Genomic DNA, 23,531 nt, shown 5'->3' with positions numbered 1-23,531 from the left:
TTACATGCAAGTGCAAATGGAGGATGAGATGGAAAATGGAAGAGGGATAATGAGCTTTATGGTCACCTTTGGTGAAAGGGGGAAGTCATAGTATATGAAAGATGAAAATGACATCTTTTTGACTTTTCAACAAATGACTTTTAATCAAAATCGGGCCTTTTGGATGCAATTACACGTAAAGAATTTCATGTAATCATGTCGTGCGAATGAGACGCAAAAAGTGAGATGAGTGAAAATGGAAGCGGAAAATGAGATTACATGCATGTACGGATGGTCAATGAGATGGAAAACATGTAATCGCACTTGTCGAATGAGATGTGAGATGTTGTGACATGAAAACGGAATGTGGAATGTGATGATGCTTTCACATGAAGTGAAACAACAAGTTCTTGGGAAAGAACTTGTGACTTCTCCAAAGAGGAGAAAACCGACAATCAAACACAAAACACAAAAACACAAAGAAAAACGTACATTTGGAAAGTGACTCAAACATGCCAAGATGCATAGCGCTTCAACACACAAATTCGAAATTGGAACTTGGAGAAGAACCAAAAACATGAAAATGAACAAATTTTTCATTTTTGAAGGAAAAATGCAGTTTCCATGGCATAGATTTCAACAAGTGGCAATCATCAAGCAATTATGTGGATAAAATCAGCAAGATAAGCACAAATTAAATAGCGAGAAAAAAAAAGTCCACTTACATGAAGATTAAGTGCCAAAAATGAAAGAGAAAGATAATCCAATGTTGAAAAATTCTCCAAAAATGCTAAGACTTTTTCCAACTTTGCAAATTCGAATGGGAAAGGGCAGCAAACAAGGCGTTTTGTGTGCTAGATGCAAAAACGTGCCCTAAAAAATGCTCCAAGATCCAACATTTTTGGATATGCATGCTCATGGGACGTTTTTGGTGAAAAACGTGTTTTACAAAGGAGCATGAGCAAATTGATTTGGTGTTTAAACATCAAATCATGCACCAATTTGCAATATAATCACCAAATAAAACCAATTCAATTCATATTGGAGCAGAAACATTGATCAAAAATGGATGTATTTGGAGTTTTCTTCAAAAACGTGCCCTAGAATAGAGCTTTGAAAAATGATTTTCGGCATACTAAATCCATTCTTGATGCAAGAAAACTCATTGTTAAGCAAAAACGCCTTCAATGGGGAAGATCTCATGCAAATCTACCAAGAAAATCTCTCTCAATGATCAAAATCAAGTTCTTGGAAGGCAAATGCATGCATTTCTTCAAAATCGGACTTTTTGGAGGTCAATACACATTTTAAAACATGCTTTTAGTTAAAATCGGACTTTTTTGGGTGCATAGCATGTTTTAAAATCTTTCAACAAGGCAAATCGGACCGTTTTGAAGCAATGACATATTTTAAAATGTGCAAGTGATCAAATCGCACCTTTTCAAGGGCAATGGACATTTTAAGTTACATCTCACATTTTGGATGCAAAGACATAAAAACTTACCTTTTGATGCAGTGACATCAAAAAGGTTCACTTTTGATTCCAAATTGAACTTTATATGCAGTGACATGTAAAATGTCCACTTTTGATGGATTTTGCATGTAATTGCATACAAAAGGTCCACTTTTGATAACTTAGTCATTTAATCAACTTAATTTCATAAAAATGTTACTAAATGGGACATAAACAACATTTAAATATCATATTTTAAAATACAACACATAAATATCATTTAAAAAGTAACATTTAAATGAGCATTTGATTTAAAAATCAAAAATTAAACTGAAACTATGAAACTATATAGTTATATAGTCACTTTAAGTGAAAAATCAAAAAGTAACTCAACTTAAAATTATAACATAAAGTGCACTATAGTCACTTTAAGTGAAAAATTTAAAGATGAAGTAACTTAAAAACATAACAAAAAGTGAATTTAAGTTATATTTTTCGAAAAGTGAAAGTCAAATTAAAATATAACATGATATTTTTAATTCGTGTTGTTTCACCAAAAAGGTCCATTTTTGAGGCACTAAAACAACAATAACTCTTGACTGACAACTCTGATTGAGCTCTAGGTTAGACCAAATCGAAGGGAAAAGCGAAAGACATGACATGAGCAAAACCAAAGGACTAAAAACCAACAAATGCAAACTCAAAAACAAAGAAAAAGATGATGAAGGCTTCAAAAATCAAGCAAAGGCTCGACAGAAAGAAAAACAAAAAAAACTTGACGAAAGCCTTCAATAAAACAATTTGATATACGAATTGAACTGATTGATCAATCAACATTAAGCAATTCAATATCAAATTCAAACTTAGAGATACACAAAACTAACTTGGAAAAGTTCTGTGTTGTTACCAATATTTTGTGGTGACAAAATGCAGGACAACATTGTGAATTCTTAAATTCGAGTATTCTCTCAAATCTGCCAAGTTGCTCTCAATGAAATTGGCACCCATATCAAAGTTCAATAATTCACCCAATCTTCGCACAGAACATGAATTGGACTGTATTATACTACCTCAACCTCATTGTTCCAGTGACTATGTACGGTCGATTGATTTCAGTCTTGCAATCTGAATTGGTTGTGGCTAAGGAATTGAGTTTTGTTGATAACTTTGCCGATTAAAACAATTACAAAAAGTTTTTCGCGTTTCTCCTTTCTTACTACTATTAACAGGAGACTTGATGGAGCCTGATAAAATGAATGACCCCCATATATATATACATATATATAATAAGATATTCGTGCTTTGTAAAACTGTTGCCAAATTCTAATAAATTTTGTTCCTGTCTTTAGTGTTAAAATATTCATTTCCAAATTTTGGATTTTGACCTCCAATCCATACGAATATGTGATTCAGTCTGCTCTCGTTGATTTATGAATCTCACATATATCTCTTAAGGGGACCAATCCAAATGAGGAACATCTTGTAAATTGCACTCTTTGATTTGGCTCTTGCACTGTCAATACCACTATCAACCACTTTTCCAAACTCAATGTAATATATATATCATCATGACTTCATAATAGAGCCTCGTGTTGGCGTTTGTCATGTATTCAAGGATCTAGCGTATTGCCAATCTGACTTCCTTGTTCAGCAGACTTGATATTTCAGGTTATATATATATATTTTATACGTAAATTATCTTAGCCCTCTTAAACATGTCTGATTATAGTCGCTTCTTCTCCCTCTTCTTAAACACTGGTTGTATATTATTTTTACTGTTTGTTGATCGCTTGCCTTCATATATATGCTACCATGTAATGTAGCATGTGATCAGTAGAATCTATCTATATTTCAGCGATTCCTCTTATCATTTCATTATATGCCTAGATTCACCTTCCGTTTATATTCTTCCTTCAACTTTGTTGTGATGCCTGCCTTGATACAAAATATAAATATTAGATCGTCTCCAATGATAACTTATCTCATTTGCTCATTAAAATCTATGAAACACACTCATCTTTTGAAGTCGTGCATAATCAGAACAACTTTTCTTTCCAATTGATCTACTACTACTTGGCTTCCTTTCTATCAAGATGACATATAGAATTCTCCTTCAATATTTGCACGAAGATTCTCTACACACATGCTGTGTTGTCAATTCTTTTCATATTCGTGAATTGTGATTTTGTTCTCTCTTCCATATGAAGCAGCACAGTTGGTGAATCTTACAGATACAATATTGGATGATTGGATTCAAATATCCACTAGGGTTTATAATATCATTTAAGATTTGGATAAATCATTCCATAGGTAAAGGAAATAATGGCAACCAACTTTGATGACCAAGCACCCAAGCTTCAAGAGTCTAGGCATTAATTTACACATTGAATCCTCTCAAATAATCACCGAGCATTAAGTCCTTTGCAAAAAATGGTTTTCAAGTATAGATTGAGAGTAAAGAATAGAATTGGAATGGTGTTGAAATTATTGCATCCAAGACTTGATGTAGATTGCCAAATGCAACGCCCAATTTAGGGTTATAGCGTTATAGCAATTTTTCATCATCTATCAATTTGTGTAAATGACAAATCTCCCAACCCTGGGTAAATATATCAATGTTTAATCACTATGATTTTCTCAACAAGATTAACTACAATATTTACTCTGCTCAGATTTGATCGTAGTTGTTCCAAATACTTCACATATAATATCATCTCTCTAAAAGAAAATATGAGAGGACTGAGGTAATTAATGATATGAATTTTGGTATTCTTATGACAACCACAGACTCAGAACATCACAACTCCTTAAGTAAGAATCTCTTCTTGAAAATATTCATTGGCTTCAATATTTCTGAATGATGTAAATGTGCAACACAATGAAAACTTTAGTTTTTTGTAATCATCGGGAGTATTTCGCAGGCCAAATTATTGATAAAGTATGAAAAATATATCTTAATAGTGATAGATTCAACCAAGTCTCGACAATAGAGGTCTCATCAGTTACTGGAGCAGTCCACTGCCTATCTTATTCACTATGCGGACATCATTTCTCTGTCATATGCAACTTCAATGATCTCAGTGGCATTGTCATCTACCACTCATAGTAACACATGGTCTTTGGTCAATGACATTGAATCCTCACACCTAATTCAGCTAGTGGTCCACTTTACAGTCGATAGAGAAGATATAAGCACATTATAATTCTGATTATTTTCCACAATAACGAGACATCTACAGTGACACATCATTTGGATACTAGAGATTTCTTTGTTTGAACAATAGGCCCAGATCTGTCATATTTAATCCCTTCCCACTGAATATACCCATCAGTGCTTCTACATTTGAAGTTGGTCCCTATAAACTTTCTTCTATCATTTATTTATACATTTGTAGTTAAGCTCTGATACCATGTTAAGTAACATGGATCAGTTTCTGCAAATGTAATTATATTGTCATCGTTATAGATATTTTCCAAATGCAGATTTGAGGACTCGTAAATATGAGAGGAGACATGTCTCATGAAGAGACATGTCTCTATAGTTAATCATCATTAGTTAGTATAACCATATGTTTAATATATAAATAATTATATATATATAATATAATTTATGTAATATATATATATAAAAGAATATTTATCTAATGATGACTTACTATCAATAATGAATCTTATGATCATATCAATCTGACAGTAACTACAAACTTAACACAATGTAGAATGAACTTGCACACAATGGCGCATTTCGTGATCGGAACTAAATCGACCGAAGATGTGATGCATGCAAATATTTTTTGCTTATCAAAATGGAATGATGCCCATTGTCACGAGCAAGTGAATTTGGACCATGTAGGAAAATAGCATAGGAAGATGAGTTCCTAACAATATTACGGTTGTGCACAATTGTCAAGAGGAAAAGTACCTTTCACTCTTTAAGTATTATGATAAGGACATCGAATTCAACTAAAAACATATCAGTTGTCATTTGAACACCTCCCAACCTTTGTTTTGTTTTATGCCTCTTTATTTAATAATTGCAGTATTTGGTTTACTATACCTATTTTGAATGAGATACACTCTGTTGCCACTTGCAGAAGGGTTTGAGTCATAAGTGTATTAGACAGATGTCAAGAGCACTTTCTTTGATAATTTCCGGCAGATCATGCTTAAGGAGCAAACATTTGCACCCACCTCTTATCACTGCACAAGTTTGAGCCTGATGCACCAAGGTAGCTCATTGAGCTCACACCACAGCTGGCACCCTTACTACACGCTATGCCCATTCCAACTAGAACGGATGCAAGACTTCCAAACAGAGAAATTTTCCAACCAAAAACAAACAAAGGAGACCCACCATTAGAAGAAAAAAAGTATCTTTACTGTGAATGGTTACATCCTGATATCATCAACTCTGTGTCCAGCAAAAGGGTTTGTCAGAGCCCTAACTGACCAGGTGTCACCCATATTTCTTAAATAAAGGCCTGGTAGAGGTAAACATACGTAGACAGCAGAGCTCTTAAATTTAAGTAAAGAGTAGAATGTATACAAGTTCTAAAACACTAAAATATCTTTATCGTTAGGAACAATCTCTTTGACCTTTGCTTGCAAAAAATGGATGACATATGAGATGTGTAACCGAGTGCAAGTCCTATCAAAAAACAAAAGTAATAATAAAACAAATTTAGGCATTTTTATTATTGATTTGAGTTATTAGGCATTATGACCTCTTCCTGTTCGAGCCAACTGGCACATTCCTGCCAGGTTGTTTTAACAATCTGAATACTGTAGCCTAGTCCTTTACTAGTCAACAAAATGGCAGATTCCAGAGCTAGTCAGCTAAAAAGCAAGGTTCTGATTCAGTCAACTAACAAAAAATGAGGTTGAGTTTATAATTTATGAAATACTTTATAGAAGACATATCAAAAAAGGCAAAGCATCAAGCTGTCTAATTATGATGTTCAAAACAAAGGCATCTCGGTATTTAGCAAAAACTGCTTTAAAAGATACCACAATCCACATTTTTATAAAACAATAAGGAATAAATAAGGTAGTTGGAAACAACCAAAAAATTCAAAATTGCTTCAAAAACCCACCTTCCTATATGCTTCCTCTCCCAATTTGGCTTTGAAGGATGCAAGATCTGCAGCAGCCCAGCAAGGCATTTTTGCACCATCATGCGACACAACAGAACTCAAACCATATCTTGTATCTTTGTTCGATTTCACAAGCACCACATTTCTGCATGTGACAAAAACAACATTATATTTATTTACAGTCAAATTGCTATAAATTATCACCATGCTTTACTTTATTGCCTATTAAAGAAGGATGCTACATATTTAACTTTTAAGTTTACATATTTTAAATTTTGATAGAATGCTTCTAAAAAGAAAACCTATAAAGATGCTTAAGTAATATGATAGATCCTATAATGCTCACCCAAACTCATGAAGGTTTTGGTGGGGCTTAAACCAGCAGACATATTGTGGTCAACAGTTTCAACTGTTAATGGTTTGTTTGTGATGCTTGAACGTGGCAACCTGCAATGATTTTGTACAACTGACCTGGGATATAAAAAAATTCCAAAAATAAGGTTGGGTTGACCAACATGTCCAAGTGTAAATGGACCAAATTTTTATCTGTTTATTTGACTTCTCTAGTAAGCAATTCCAATAATTGGTGTTAAAAACAAACAGCTACCCAGAGAAGGATCGGCGGAGAAAGAAATTTAACTAATGATTTACAGCCAAATTTCTGATTTTTCTTTTGTGGAAATTTTAAATGAGTTATATGTCAAGAAAAACTTAATTTGTACTTGAAATTTAATGGCCATAAGTTATGGCTTCATCATCCAAACTCTCTTTGAGCCTATTTTCAAATCACAGATATTCAATTTATGACCTCTTCACAATGGTGGTATTTTTTCAGCATTGCACTGCTCTATACTCAATTTATCTAAAGATAAAGAGGATTTCAAGGGTCCTTATGTTAAAGGATTATTCAAGCTTGGGAATCATCTATAACTACACTAAAAAACATGGGGTTGTGGTGGACTGCATGTTGGATTTTTCTGACCCATGCGCCTACTGCCAAGGAGAAGGTGCCTACCACAATCAGGGGGATCAGAAAACAGGATTTTTCTGACCCATGCTACCTTTGTGATTCATTCATACCTTAAGGAGTCGAAACATCAAATAAATTGTCCTCTTAAATTAATGAATTTAATTTATAAAATGCATCTCAGTCCCACTCCGCTTCAAGCAGGACTGCATGTAGGGCTACAAACAAAGATTGACCAAATCTCCAACCTCAAAACTTTGTTTAGTTGTGTACCTATCTTCATAAGTTCATACATCTTCAATTGACTCTAGGCCTACTGTAGATTGTCCTTGAGGAACCCGAGGATATCTAGGCTCTCCTGCAACCAATACTTAGCCCTAGGTGCCCAGTTGTCTCAGAATGCCAAATCAATAAATGATGCAGCCTCATAAATATAAAGCAGGAGAAACTCTCTTTGAGCCTATTTTCAAATCACAGATATTCAATTTATGACCTCTTCACAATGGTGGTATTTTTTCAGCATTGCACTGCTCTATACTCTCAGTTTATCTAAAGATAAAGACGATTTCAAGGGTCCTTATGTTAAAGGACTATTCAAGCTTGGGAATCATCTATAACTACACTAAAAAACACAGGGTTGTGGTGGACTGCATGTTGGATTTTTCTGACCCATGCTACCTTTGTGATTCATTCATACCTTAAGGAGTCGAAACATCAAACAAATTGTCCTCTTAAATTAATTAATTGAATTTATAAAATGCATCTCAGTCCCACTCCACTTCAAGTAGGACTGCGTGTAAGGCTACAAACAAAGATTGACCAAATCTCCAACCTCAAAATTTTGTTTAGTTGTGCACCTATCTTCATAAGTTCATACATCTTCAATTGACTCTAGGCCTACCGTAGATTGTCCTTGAGGAACCTGAGGATATCTAGGCTCTCCTGCAACCAATACTTAGCCCTAGGTGCCCAGTTGTCTCAGAATGCCAAATCAACAAATGAAGCAGCCTCAGAAATATAAAGCACCTTGAAAGGCGACATCCCTATCAACACATGGTAACTATTGTTGTAACATTGCACTCCAAGATGTAGCAAATGGATCCATGCCTTCTGTTGCACTACTGCATAATTCCTCAAGAAGCTCTCCAACCATTGGTCCACAATCTTTCTTCATCCATTTCGCTGGGGATGGCAGCTAGTACTTAGTGTAAATTTGGTGCCAGCTAATCTGAAAAACTCCATCCAAAAAGCACTAAGAAAGTGGTTGTCTCTATCACTAAATATTCCTTGGAAGGCCATGCAACTGCACTTGAACTGCTCAAAACTCCGTAGGAATGGAAAAGAAGTGAGCATACTTGGTAAATCGATCAACCACCACATAAATGAAATCATTACCTTGTACCTTGAGAAGACCTATGATGAAATCCACTGAAATGCTCTTCCCTTCAATCGGGGATAGGCAATGGCTGAAGTAGCCATGTTCAAAGAGTATGTCTCTACTCGCAAGTTGCACACTTCTTGATATACTGTAGCACATTGTACTTGAGGCCTTTCCATGAGAAGCTTCCATAGACTTGCTTGTATTTCTTGAGGCAGCAACTCATGAATCTCCCTCACGATCTTCTCCTTCAACTTCAAATCTGGCACCAATAAATCCTATCCTTGCAGTACGTAACATTATCCACCACCTTGTAGCAATCATCCTGAATCTGTTCATCCATCAATTGGCAAGCAAAAGTGTTCTTGGACTACCCTACCAGCAAATGAGCTTTCCAATTTGTTGACACATGGGACAATGAGCATATGGCGGGTCCCTTGGATAAGGCATTGACTACCACGTTCTTCTTCCCCTTCACATGCTCAATGTTTGTCATGGGCCTGAATCTTCCTCACCCACTTTTGTTGTCTCACATTCAAGTCCTTTTGCTCCAAGAATATCACAAATTATTGTGGTCAGTCCTCACCACAAACCTTGCTCCAACCAAGTCTTGTTTGGACTTGGCCAAGGCATGCATGATGGCAAGCATCTCTTACCATAGATTGAGTATAGTCACTCGACTCTCTAGAGCTTCCCACTCTCAAAGGCAATGCAATGACAATCCTACATCAAAAGCTCCCTTCTTTGTGAGATTTGTCAACAGTGCTCCAAGATGTAAGAATCCTTTCAAGATCTCATATGGCGATTGCTTAGGCCAAAGAAATCATGCAACTTCATGAGCGTCCTAGGTGTAGGTCAATCCAAAATTGTTTAAATCTAAGGTCACCATAGGTTTCTAAGATGCAAGGGTCAAGGAGACAAGTTTCTAAGATGCTGATTTGTTTTGCCAATAGTGGGGATGACTAGGGGACAGCAAAGGGGACAACTATATAAATATACAGAAAATTTAAAACATATAGGGAAATTTGAAATATTCATATAAAGCAAGGATAAAGCATGCATGTAAATTATATTCATATAAAAACATGGATAAAGCATAAATATATATATTATAAAATCTTAACATTATTTGTGTTCAAGAATCAAACTTCATTGTCACTAATTAATATGCATTTATAATTCAAAATCAATATCAAAAAACTATTAATAAATAATAATTAATAAGTGATCCCACTAAATTATTTGGACGTCATCATTCAACAATTGTGTGTAGTCATATGCCTTTCCTTTGGCAAACTAAAGTTATAGCTATAGTATTTTATTCAACAAAATATGCTAAGAATATTCTAATCAGTGTCACACTAGTACTGGGGTATGTTGAGACAGGGGAACACCAAGACGAGTTTTTTGGACGGGGAGACAATGGGCCTCAATTTCGGGATGGCGGGGGACAGCCAAGGAACGAGGATGAGGGGAGGCCAAAGCAGGGAGGGGTCTTGTATACTATACATATAGAACTGAAATGCTAGTTATGAAATGATGTTTTAGCATAAGATACCAAATTAAAATACTTGAACATAGCGAAATTGCAACACAAACTAGAACCATTGAACATTCAACACAGTAATATGGTACATACCCAAAAGTAACATTCAAAAAACAAAAATCAAATATAAATTCAAGTACCCAATGCAAGGACATCTCGAGGATAGGTACTTCCAGGTTTGGGAGGGGGTGTGAGTCCTCGTGTTTCAATGGAATATTCCCTCTCTTGGAAAAAAAACTATAGTAACAAATATATTTTGCACCTTGCTTGAATACTCTCCTATTCCAAGAAAATATGCTCAAAGTCTTCAACAAAATATTATGTAGAATGTTCTTTTGGTTGGCCTATGGAATAGAGATGACATCATCCTTGTAGTATTGTAAATTGTACACCTTTAATTAGGGTGTCCAATTTCACACTCTCCTAGCACTCATGGAGTATTTCTCATTCCTCTATGCAAGCTATGACCTTTATGAATTTAAATTAATAGTGTGTCCTCTTCGACTGTGTTAAATCAACACTACTATTTGGGCCCTTAACTATAGGTGCACCCTTCAGTTTATTTAATTTTAATTCATCCCTCATTTAAAACTTTTGGACACATTTTCCCCCATCAAGACATCATATTTCTTCACACCAATTATTTTTTGAGCTTATAGGCCCTATTATCTCGCATCCCTAGAAATGGCCAATTTTAGTCAAATTGTTGGTGAGTAGGCAAGATAGTCCTAGACTATGTATGAAATGTCCCCTATTTAGCTAGTGCGAGTTGTTGATGTTGTTAGCCCATCATTGTGACCCTCATTGGCTAATGTGGTGGTTTGATGACACAGCCAAGATCAGAGAATCTCCAAGGTAGATATCTAACCTTGTAGCTAGAGTAAGAAACAGCAGAAATACACAAACTTAACAAGCATGAACATAATATGGAAGAATATCACTAGATTATCATCAAGTTGCCTTGCAAATGCAATTATTACATTGCCATTGTCATTAAACAACTACTAGCAAGTTCACAACTAATCATCCGTCAAAACTATAAACCTAATCTTCCAATTGCTTCTAAACTACCTTCAACAATCTATGACTTTTGCACACTTAGTGCCATAGCTTGCACTTTTAGGCTCTACCTTGCACTACCTTAAACAAGACACTCTAAACTACTTATATACAAGATCATCAGCCACGTGTTAGCCTATCTGATCATTAAATCCCAAGACAAAAGAAATGTCTTACAACATATAGGTCAAGACCCAAATCATAAGAATATTCCTCAAATGAGTAGATGTCATGTGAACATACAAGAGGATCAATGAAACTTATTACAACATAGAATAATGTGTCAACACACATCACATATTTTGAATCTCTATCACAAGCCACATCTCGCCTACTTGACTGTTAGAACAAAAAAGCCAAAATAGTACCAGACCAATCTTAAGATAACTTTATCTGGAAACATTAGAAAACCATGTGAAGCTAGACATAGGAAGCCATTGATGCCTAGACCATGCCATAAGGATTGCATAAGAAAACGAGTCAACTAGATCAATCGCAAACTAAAACAACAAGAAGCCCAAATCAACAATAAACAAATAAACCTAAAGGAAATATTTTTGGGTAATGCGAAATTGCCTATAACCCAAGGATGCTCCTGCATCATGTGATGGTCTCTATTTGTTTCGCTACCCTTTGCGGAGGTGACATTACTTCCCTTCAGTATTGTGGTGATTAGAAACATAGCTCTAAATCCTTTCATTTGGCTCATTTTGAGGGGCTTACTATTTATAGTAAGTCATTTTTAGTCAATTGCTATTTTTGGCAAGGGTCTCAGGGATCTAACTCCAACAGTGAGTGTCTAGATTTTAAAGTGGATAATGTGGAGAATTAATAAGAGATTTATTTAATTATTAATTATTAGTTGAGTTATTCTTAATTAATAATCGAATTGAAGCTTATTATATGCAACATCTATTGCATTTATTGCGTATATTATAAAGTGACTTTAGCGCCTAAGTTGGCAGGGGTCATAATTGAATATTATAATTTGAGTTGCAACAAAAGAAGATAGTTTCAAAAGCTAAGTAAATTTTTGAGTAATGTGATGTGTAATTGTGAAGATACAAGATCGATGTTTGTTGGAGAATTATAAAAGCCAAGGCAAAAAAAAGTAATACATCCTACTTATGCATTTTCTTTTGGTGAATTTGGTGAAGGGAATTGTGATAACGGTTTGCAATTTCAGACTTAGAGAATTGGCAACTATAGTAATTTTTTCATCACTTTGAGATAGTTAAATGTCCACTGAATTGTGTTAGGCATTGGTCTTATCCAGAGGCAAAGATTGATTCGATTGTTAGCAGAAATTGGTTATTAGAAGTCCATTTCATTTCAGAATTGATTGCAAGGGCACAAGGCTTCAATCTATGCAGATAACAACCCATATAAGGTTCAACATTTGAGTTTATAGAGTGGCCGCAAGTCTTCTTCAGGCCATTATAATATCAAAAAGGGTGACATTAGGTTTTTGAAGGCACATTTTGAACAACTGACACCTTAATTTTGTGAAACCAAGTCTCGACATCAAATCAATTCGTCCACCAGAGAGATGCATTTCAAATTGTCTTTCCAGCTACGTGTGTTTGGTGTCCATGTTCCTTGTAGTTTGCATTTAATAAATTATAGATAAATGAATTCATCATTGTAAATATCTGCAATTAGTTGTTTAGTGAATTAAGATACCTTATGCACAGTTTGTGTAATTATTTTTTAAACTCAAGTGTTATTATTTCAATACATGTGTTTGGAGTCCATGTTCCTTATAGTTTGCATTTAATAAATTATAGATAAATGAATTCATCATTGTAAATATCTGCAATTAGTTGTTTAGCGAATTAAGATACCTTATGCACAATTTGTGTAATTATTTTTTAAATTCGTAAATTGTTATTTCAATAGTTTCAAAAAACAAAAAAAATTGAAAACACAAAAACAATATGAAGCCTCAGAACAAAAACACTTCTAACAAAGTTTGTCAGCAAGTAGGCAGCATAGTCCTAAACTATGTAGGCTGACACAACCTGGGCCCAAGGCTTTTTTCTAAAGTTTTAGGATCACAATAAAGCAGTCTTGCCCTGTCCAAAACTACTATCAATATGAATATATTTTTTTCTATACCAGCAAAAGGTGATTGCACTTTGAGATCCTTATACAAGGCCCCCTCATTAATTCATTTAAACATCCCATTTGCATCTTGTTCTCATCTAAACAAGACATCAGTTCAAGGACAGATTTGATTCAAAAAGGAACAAATTACTTCAAGCCATCTTCAATTATTGTTTTATTTCATGGTGTTTTATCATGTTAGTGCATTAACATATGAAGGACTTATCCTAAGAGCCTTGCACCATCAGTTGGAGGTATAATTATTTCAAGTCAAACATTTACATTCAAGCATTTCAATTCAGATTTCTATTTCAATGCATCAACAATTTAGGGTTTAGTCCCAACCTGAGGTTTGACTAAGGCAAACCCCTACTTATCTTAAGGATAGATTTTCAGATAAGAGAAAATTGATCCATCCTACTTATGCATTTGTTCTTCATGAAATTGGTGAAGGGATTGACTAGGGTTGGATATTAATAAATTTATCTTATCTTATACAACCACAAACATCATTTTTCTTCTTCTTGTGTGTAGATCCACGCCCAATTACAGGCTTTCAATTGAACCAGGGGAGAAAAAGCAATCAGAAGACAAAAATGACTTTCTCCCTTAATCTAACACCAAAAATTTGGACGAGGATGCTTGGGACACCCTAGTCTTGGACAGGTGCATTATAGAACCAGGACACTATTCCTAGGGCGATTTTGTCTTCTTGGAATCAGCTTAATTTTGGCAACTTGCAGATAAAGGCTCAAAGGGTCCCAAATTTAGGTTCCAATGTTAGAAACTCACCTAGCAGGTCCAAAACACCCAAGACAACATAGACCTTCCTATATTGGCTCGGATTATTAGTTAGAGGTGCACCACATAATTTTGCTTTCATTTCTTTACATGTTTTGAAGTTTACACTTTCTAGATTAGTCAATGTCATTTGTTTAGATCTAGATCTCTTCTAATCACTCTAATCATCACTTATACGCAACAATAGAATAGAAGCCCTAAACCTATGATATTGAATTGATTCTCTTAAAAAAATTAGTCATTCATACATATCTCTTGGTGGCTTTGTATTCAGAATGTAATAAAAGCAGAGACATGCCTAGTTTCCTAATTTGCATGCATATGCTAGTGAACCCTATTTCCCTACCATACAAGGGTAAACATGCACAAGTGCCCAATATGACACTGCCAAAAAAAGGTTTTTTCAAATTTGGTTTCAAAAAAAAGCTGTCCAAAAAAATTGTAGGCATGTTTAATTTTTTTGCCCTGCTTGTACAAAGTTATACGACTATGTATCAAAATGTATGGTCATACTGATTTTTGTACAAGGACATGACCGTAAAAACAATTCACCCAAAATTCTATAGTGTACGAATTTAGCTTTTGCACAAGCATCTTTAGAGTTGAGGCATTTTGAGGATGATGGTGAGGTCCATTTCACTCCACAATACCTAGATTTTTCGCTGACCCTCGGAATTTGCCTCAATTTGTGTGCCCTCAACCAAATTGACCGAAGACTTCAACTTCTAAAACTTTGACACAACGTAACCAATTTGTAGGTTTTGGATCATGTGAACGCAATGACAACCTTCGTTTGATCCCAATGTGCATAGGAGAATCTCTCAGGCTGGGTCGCTTGGGAATATGGACAAGAGACTTAGCAGATTTGCTCTAATACCATGTAGGAGTTGATGATTTCAACCACAAGCTAAGAATCATTTGCAAGCACACCGCCAATTAGAAGCGTAATGCCTACCCCTAGTTTATTTTTCATGTTATATTGCTGAATACTTTTAGGCGAGCTTTATGGTTATGTTTTATGATTAGCGGTACTTGGTTACCGGATTTGATTGGATGTTATTTCATACTCAATTATATATTTGATGAGCTACTTGATACTCGGTTATTTCATGTGTTCATTTGATTATTCTTTCGATGATGATGCTTCGTATGTTCATATAGTGATTTTAGTTATCTCATGATGATAGTTAGATGGATGATTTATATGCAGTTTTCTATAGTTACTTATGCCATACTTGCATGTGTATGGTGTATATGTATGTTTGACATTTCTGATGTGGTTGATGGAGTCGTAGTCACCTACTAGTTGGGATCTACACGATGCACCACTCCCTGCCATTGCCTGTTTAATTTAGATTTATATGTATATGTACATGCTCGGCTTTTATGTAGATTGCAAGTACCAGGCATCAACTTCCCTGAATTGCCAGGATGAGCGTGCCCTATCACAGTATCTCAATGGTAAAGAGGGGAGATAGTTCTTGAGTGCACATGCTAACCCTAAGCCAATTGTCCTAAAAAATAGGACAAGTATCTGAGATATTTACCCTTCTGAATTCGTCAAGTGACAAGAATTCGAGATTTTGACCCTTGAGTTTGATTTAGCACTCTGTCTTTATTATGGGCTTTCTTATTTAGATTTGTGGGTCTATTGTGATTTTTAGTTATTATTAAATCAAATAAAAAGATTATTAAATGATTTAATTTAACAAAGATGTTATAAAGAGAAATCAATTTTTAATTATATTTAATTAATTGAGAAATTAATTAGATAGAAGAATTAAATTTAAAAGATTTAATTAAAGTTCCAAATATTGGCGTAATTATATTTATTTAATTTAATAATAATTTATTTAGGAGTTTCATTTTAATAATAAACTCTAGATATTGTTATTAGTTAAATTAATAAATATATTATTTTAAAGATGTCTTATGATTCAATAAAAGGGGGGGGAGGGGCGGGGGGAGGGAGAGAGAGAGAGAGAGAGTATAAAGTTTATTTTAATTAAACATGCAAAAGTTTGCATATGAAATTAAAATAATAAAGAAAAGGGTTTACGTGATTGTAAAACCGAAACACTAAAAGGAGAAAGCTCTTTATTAAGAAATTAGAGCTCATTTCTCCACAGATAGATTTGGAGGAGCAAATTTCGAAAAAGAGAGTTTTCAAGAGGACGTGAATTCTTGCAAGCTCCGAGCATTCGTTTGGTTATCATCAGATTGAGGTAGGATCTTATTGAGATTTACACAGTAATTCCCCTTTGAAATTTCTCTGTCTTCTCCATGTTGGTATGGATCTGTTTTGATAAATTTTTTGTTGAAACCCTTGTTAAAATTTACTATTCTTTGCTTTTTGAAAACGTCTATGAATGAAATCAAATTGGAAACCCTTGTTTGAGAATCTTGTTATTCATGCGTAGATTGTTTTAGAAAAATCATGAATTCAGGATGGGGTTTGGAAAAGAATACCACAATTAAATTTACAAATTTGATAAGTTTACAATTGTTTCCCTGTCAGATTTATACTGAATTTTGTTTTGAAAAATATATATCTTATATAAAACTACCACAGTACATAAATTACTATGCTAATATTTATAATATATATTGAAATGGGAATTTTACAATACCAGAAAAATCATTTCTTTTATGCGTATGGGGGGGGCTGTGATTTTTGTTTCACATTTTTTATCTATTAAAAAAAAAAAATTTAAAGTAATAATTGAAAGGGGAATCGGGGGCCATTACCTCCCCTATCCCCATGCTGCATTGCAACTTGGCTGCGAAGGCTGTCAATAGCAATCGTAGTTGCTACGACAACCAAGGTTGCTGTTCACAGTGGCCGATGGGCCTTAAACGTATTGACATGGGGTTTTTTTAATTATATAATTTTATTTTATTTTTTATATAGTTTTTTATTAATTAATATAATTAATTTAAATATTATTAATAATTTGTATTATATTATTGTTATTAATAAATTAATTAATATTATTTTATTAATAATTTAATAATTTATTATTTAATTTTAATAATATTTATTAAACATACTTAGTTGATAGTTATCATTAAGTTGTTTTATAATCCAATTTTTTTTAAATTGAAGAATTTTTTTAATGATGTTGGATTTTATTAAAACGGGTGATTCATTTTTATATAAAAGAAAAATATGTTTTTTTTAATAATTTAGATGATTTTTTATGAATTGTTGAGTCTTTTGAGATTCTTGTGGACTCAAGAACCTTAGCAAATATGATACTTGAAATCAAAAACTTGAGCCCTTTCTTAAATCAAAATCTTATGTTTTCAAAACCAAACAAATTATGAAACTACACTTGTTGTAATATATGTTTTACTTTATGTTGGGATTTGGGGTTAACTTAGTATGTTGACCAATTTTTGGATGTTTGCCAGAGGCCTGGGATTCAATGTTTTATGATGTTATATGAGATGTCATGGTTATATATTTTGATTTCTGAATTATGGACCAGTGGTTATATGGTGATTTTCTAGGTGCAATCTATGAGTTTTGATCAGTGATCTTTTGGTGCTTCCTAGTTACTTGTATAGAACTGATGCGGTCATTGCAACCTTATGAGACTTTTTGTTATTTTGAACTTAGGGTAAGTTTTCATTATGTATGTTGGGAAGTGGCTTGCAATGGAGGTTGGATCCCTAAAGAGGTTGCCTGGGTAACCCATTGTAGGTTGTTTTAATAACATTTTATTAAATGGGTTTAAAATGAATTAAAAAGAGTTAGTGGTTTTTCCTAGCCCATGCCTCAAGTGCTAGTACAGGCTAGGATGGGAGTAGAGAGGATGCTTGGTTGCAACCTTGCCTCATTAGTATGCCTTGTCTATACAAAAGGATACTGATGCCGCATAGAGTCACTAGGGGAGCGGAGTCCAAAGAGGCTACCAGGGTGACCTTAGAGTTGACTCATGCGATGACACTTGCCCACTTACATAGTAGATTTCCTATGTGTCTTTGTTGCCTCTGGGTTTAGATGTTACTTGTGTCTTGGTACCTTTGAGATAGATTGCTATTAGGTTTTCCTTGACCTAGATGTTAGTTATGACTTTTGAGATTGATATCCGTATGGGACTTGAGATTCTCTCCTCAACATGGTGGGAGTGAGCCATTTAGGTTCCACGAGGTCGGGTGGCAGTGTTTCTTATACCATTGAGATTCAACGGCTAGATGTCGTTGTTGGATGTACTTGTGCAAGGACTTTCATTCTGATCTTGTGTTTCTATTGGATGGTTATATTATGTTCAACTGTACTTGATTATCTGGAGATCTTATGAGATGTTGTATTTATTCATGATGTATATTCTTTGAGTTTTTCCTACCTTGTGACTTGCACAGCGGATGATTATGCATTCTAGTTATGCCAAGTGGCATCTTATGTAATGGTATATTATTTAATTGGATTCGTACTTGTCATTATTCTATGATGTGGATTTTTTATGTATCAGATTTAGTATTAATGAAACTTATGTATGTGATTCAATGCCATGGAATCCTTAAGAGATGTAACATGTTTATGGATTGGTTGTATGTATGTGAGTTATTGCTTCCGCTATGTTATCTCTTGTTTTAATCTTTCAAAAAAAAAATGTTTGTTTAAACTTAGTGAACCTTTAGGTTAATTTCTTTTAGGTTCCCCAGCGGGGCATAACAAGAAGGAGAACCAAACAAGATAATTTGCTCAACACAACCTAAGAATTTCGTATTGATTGCACAAAAAAAGATATTGTATTTACAACGAATAATGAATTGTCTTTATAAAAAACAAAAAACCCTATATTAGAAATAAGTTAAAAAGTAAACTAAAGCTCAACTAAACTAAATTAGGTCAACTAAAGCTCCACTAAGGGTTTTTAAACTAACCAATGCATGTGCTAACATGTGCATGAATATGGAATGCAACAATGTGCACAATGCAACAAATATGCATGCTCTAACACTAATCACCGCCTTTAGTACTTTTAAATGATTACCAGTTAGCCCTTTTAGTTTTTTAAATTAATGTATATCCCTTTAACTAGTTGGTTTCCCCTTGTGATAAAATGCTAATAATTATACTCTTTCAGTCTTTGCATCTAGGTCGACCCCACTTTGAATGTATATTATTGTTTATTTCATTGTCTATTTCATAATTATACTTTCTTGAATTGCCCCCATTTTTGAATTGCTGATAATTAATTTTTTCTATCCTTGGTCCGCCTCTCACATGGAAAATTATTATTTTCTAATATTTTATATTTCAATGCCTAGGATTTACTTATTAGTGCTGCAATCTGTTTTGTAATTCAATGATCTCAATGGGGACATGACATGTAGCTTTTATGTGTAACTTGTATATGACAATCCTTGGGGCTGGTGCCTCAATGTAAGAAGAAAAGCATACATGCTACCTTGTTGGGCCACTTTAAGAATTTGTTGTACAATTAAGAACAAACAACTTATTATAGCTTGTAAAATTCTGCATACCATTAAATATATTGTGATACATGTTATCCAAGACTACCACTTAAAAAGAAACTTTTGAACAATGAGGATAGTCACCTGCAAGTGCATATAATCTTGTGCTTTGGCAAATATCTTTTGTAACAATAACTTCTTGCACATTGCAAACAGATGGAAACCTTTAATTGGAGAACAGAGTAATAACTCAGTTATGTGGAAACTATTTCATTACAGAAATCAAAACTAAATAAATGTGATGAAGGTATGAATCCGCAATAAGTTCCATAAGCCTTTCCATGAAACTATTTCATGACAGAAATCAAAACTATATAAATGTGATGATCGTATGAATCTCCAATAAGTTCCATAAGCCTTTCAATAATCAACCCAAACGAAGCATTGGAAGATCATCAACTTCTAGTCAAGAATAAAAGGCACCTCCTTCAAATGGCAGTCCTTGTATGCATAGCTAAGTTGCTGATCAGATGCGAATGCGAGAATCAGGTATGCGGATGCACAATTTTTTTGGGGGGATTTTGGATGTGTTTGGATGCGTATCCATATACATATACATTTGCATGCAAAGAAATGCATGAAATATACAAAAATAAATCATTCCATAGTATGATACTTCACCATTGATCAAGATTCAAGATATTTCATATTTGATAGTTCAACTTCAAACTTCACAAACACAAATATATAAATTGAAATAAGTTCAATAACTAATTACTAAATTAGCAAATTACTCAGGTTCAAGATTCCAATACAACTTGAATTACAAAATCAAAACTTAGTTCATGATTCAATGTTGATCAATCAAGAGTGCCCAAGAAGCGCTTACTGCGCGCATCCACAGGGCACCCAAAGAGCATCCACTTCCAGCCTTGGATTCCATGCACCAATAAGGTAGATGCATAGTAATGGAAAACTCAGAAGTCTTTGAGATGGGGAGCACACAATTGGCAAAGAGAAAGGCTCTAACAATAAAAATAAATCTTACAAGTGTTGAGGCTTAAACAGTAAACGAAAGTCTTAAAGAGGGGCAAAATCTTCTGGATCACCTACCCCAGCGCTACCCTGGCCCAAAAGTGACTTACTGTGGACTACAGAACAATTATAGGAAGGAACTTTCATATTTGATTATTTATTGAAACCTGAGACAAGAATCTTACAACATTTATTCTTCTGTGACTTGCAAAACATAGCTATCAGACTGTGTGAGTCTCTACATCCTTATCAAAATAAGATGCAGCATAAATTTCTGCCTAAACTTTCTTGCCAAGTTCGCAATTTTGGCAAGACCTGCAAAAGCTTTGTGAGGCTCAAGCACACAATTTAATTAACGGATTTTTTGTATGAACATCCAATAATACCTTATAAGACATAAAACCTTTATCCCTGTAACTGTGATTATACATTTGACTCGCTTTAAGTTGTGGTGTGTCATGTTGTATGCGATTTATTATTTTTTTGTCATGTGTAACTGTAAAATTATGTTTTATTTTTAGAAAGTATTTTAACATTTACAGTTTTTAAGTTTTCAACATTCGTGAAATAATGTTTTACGTAGCTAAAGAAGCTAGTTGGTTGCTTGCAGAAACTTCTTCCCAAAAAAAGTTTATTGTGCTTTAATTTACTGGCAGCTTTTGTTGACCCATTGTAGTAGTAGTAGTACGAAGTGTCTTTTGAGTACAAATTTTTAAACTAAGGTAAGAACCGAGTTGAGTAGAGATGGAAAATCTCCAACTGTTCCGTGCTGCTGATTGGCAAAGAGAAGTTCTAGCAAAGTAGATTGCAATCATACAAGCACAACAAAGGATTTACCATAACTATTAGGACTAGGCCAATACATCAAATTCAATATAAATGACTAAGATCAGGCGTCTGATCTTGTTTACAAGCCCAATGTAAATGAACTTATACTAAGTGCAATCAAAATAAAATAATATAGCATCTAACATACAATGTGCTAATGAACTTTGTAATTCGTAATCTACATCAAAGGGTTGTGGACTCAATCGGATGTAGGGAGATACCTGCACTTATAATTCTCGAAGTTTCTGTGTCTTAGACACTGGAGGAGAAAAGATATTGGCATTTCATGGACTAGATAGGAATGCCTCCAAAGGCGCTGACAGATGCTGATCCAACATTTATCAGTGGTCCGAGAAGAAATTACGTGATAAATACACTGCCAAAATTGAGTATATAAAATGAAACAAGGCATGAACCCACCGTATCACGATTCTATCATAACTAACCTAATGACCCATGAACCTTCGTTAATTGTCTGTAATGCACTCCACTTATAAGTGAATTGGTAACTTCAAATTAACTCCACTAATAAGGGAATTGGCATCTTCAAATTAACTTAGTCGTGAGGTCAAATCCACAAATACAAAATTTAGACAATATGTGATGTGTAAGATAGCTAGAGAACAATCTTGTTGAGATCTTATTTGCCAAATGGGTATCTAGCTCGGTGAACTTAAAAACCTAGATACAACATTTAACCTTTACATAGACTTCAGATACCCAACTATTGGAATGTTGAAAAGAGTGAAATAGAACAGAGCAAAACATAGCATCATAAAGCAGCAGAAGCAAGAACAAACAATAACTCTACCTTTTACAGTTTGAACCCAAAAGAAACAGAAGAACCTAAATTGCCATACCTGCCCATCTGAATTTCCGTTCGCATTCTATGAATAAGGGCAGTAGTCTTGCCGGCAAACATGGGCCCAACAATGAGATGAAGTTCTCCTGGTGCAGCGGAGCCCATATTGTCCAGCGCCTGGATTTGCCGCTTGTCTACGAGCACGTCTTGCAGCTTCTCGTCCTTCTCCTCTATTCCTCCTCCTTCTCGCATCAACTTCTTATTCAAATCGTTTCCCGCGCGAACACAAAAGCGCATACGATGAAACGAATATTCCTCATGTTCCACAAAAGAAAGGGTAGGGACAAGCCGGCTCAGAGGGACTTTGACCCTGAAACACGTCGATGAAAAAATGGGCATAAATTGGGTGGACGCTTTGAGAGAATTCCATGATGCCTGCAGAGGACATAACTGGACGGCGTTCGAAATCGCTACCACCATATTTGATGCTACCTTGTGTTCCACAGCTTGAAGTAAAGAGAATGGACTGTCTTCTGTTGCCTTCAATCACTCTACCCCATCAAAGCCCCTCATTTATATGTGTCCTGCGGCCTGCTGTGCTGCTCCTGCTTCACTCGAGTAGAGTTGCAGGAAAGTGGTGACGTCTGAAGGCACAAACGGGGAGAGGAGAATAAATTCTACAAAAATACGCCACCAGCTCAACCGGCAGTTGCCTGCACTCCTCCCAATTGGAACAAGACTGCTGCAGGGCAGCGGAGTTCCTGCTAAAAAAAATTGCATTACAAATTCAATACAATTTGAAATTAAAAAATTAGCACTTAGCAACCCAAAAAAAAAGTTGCAAGGGATACGCCAATAGGTTTTTTATACGCCACTAGGTTTTTTTTATCAGAAAGCATAAATGAAAATTTATATAATATAAACTTTTAAAAAATTTGATTAAATATATATTTTTAATTGTAGTAAGTAGATTGTACATATAAAGTTTTATATTTAGTCAACAAGCTTATAGAAGATCACCTCAATGTTATCACTTAAACCTTTTTTTTGTTATAAA

General features: G+C 34.6%; 1 protein-coding gene across 1 annotated transcript in view; it reads right to left on the bottom strand.

Annotated features, from left to right (window-relative positions):
• Positions 1-23,326, bottom strand: part of LOC149539830 (thymidine kinase a-like) — a 68,907-nt gene extending 45,581 nt beyond the window's left edge. The window contains exons 1-2 of the mRNA XM_089801016.1: positions 22,533-23,326; positions 6,526-6,670 (exon numbers count right to left, since the gene is read on the bottom strand). Coding sequence (XP_089657142.1) covers positions 6,526-6,670; positions 22,533-22,954 — 567 coding nt within the window. The 5' untranslated portion in view covers positions 22,955-23,326. The remainder of the gene's footprint in view (positions 1-6,525; positions 6,671-22,532) is intronic.
• Between the last annotated feature and the right edge of the window lie 205 nt (positions 23,327-23,531).

This window comes from Cupressus sempervirens, chromosome 9 (genome assembly GCF_028749045.1).
Source record: "Cupressus sempervirens isolate cs-2001-9-10 chromosome 9, ASM2874904v1, whole genome shotgun sequence".
NCBI lineage: Eukaryota > Viridiplantae > Streptophyta > Pinopsida > Cupressales > Cupressaceae > Cupressus > Cupressus sempervirens.
This window is presented reverse-complemented; position numbering and strand designations above follow the sequence as displayed.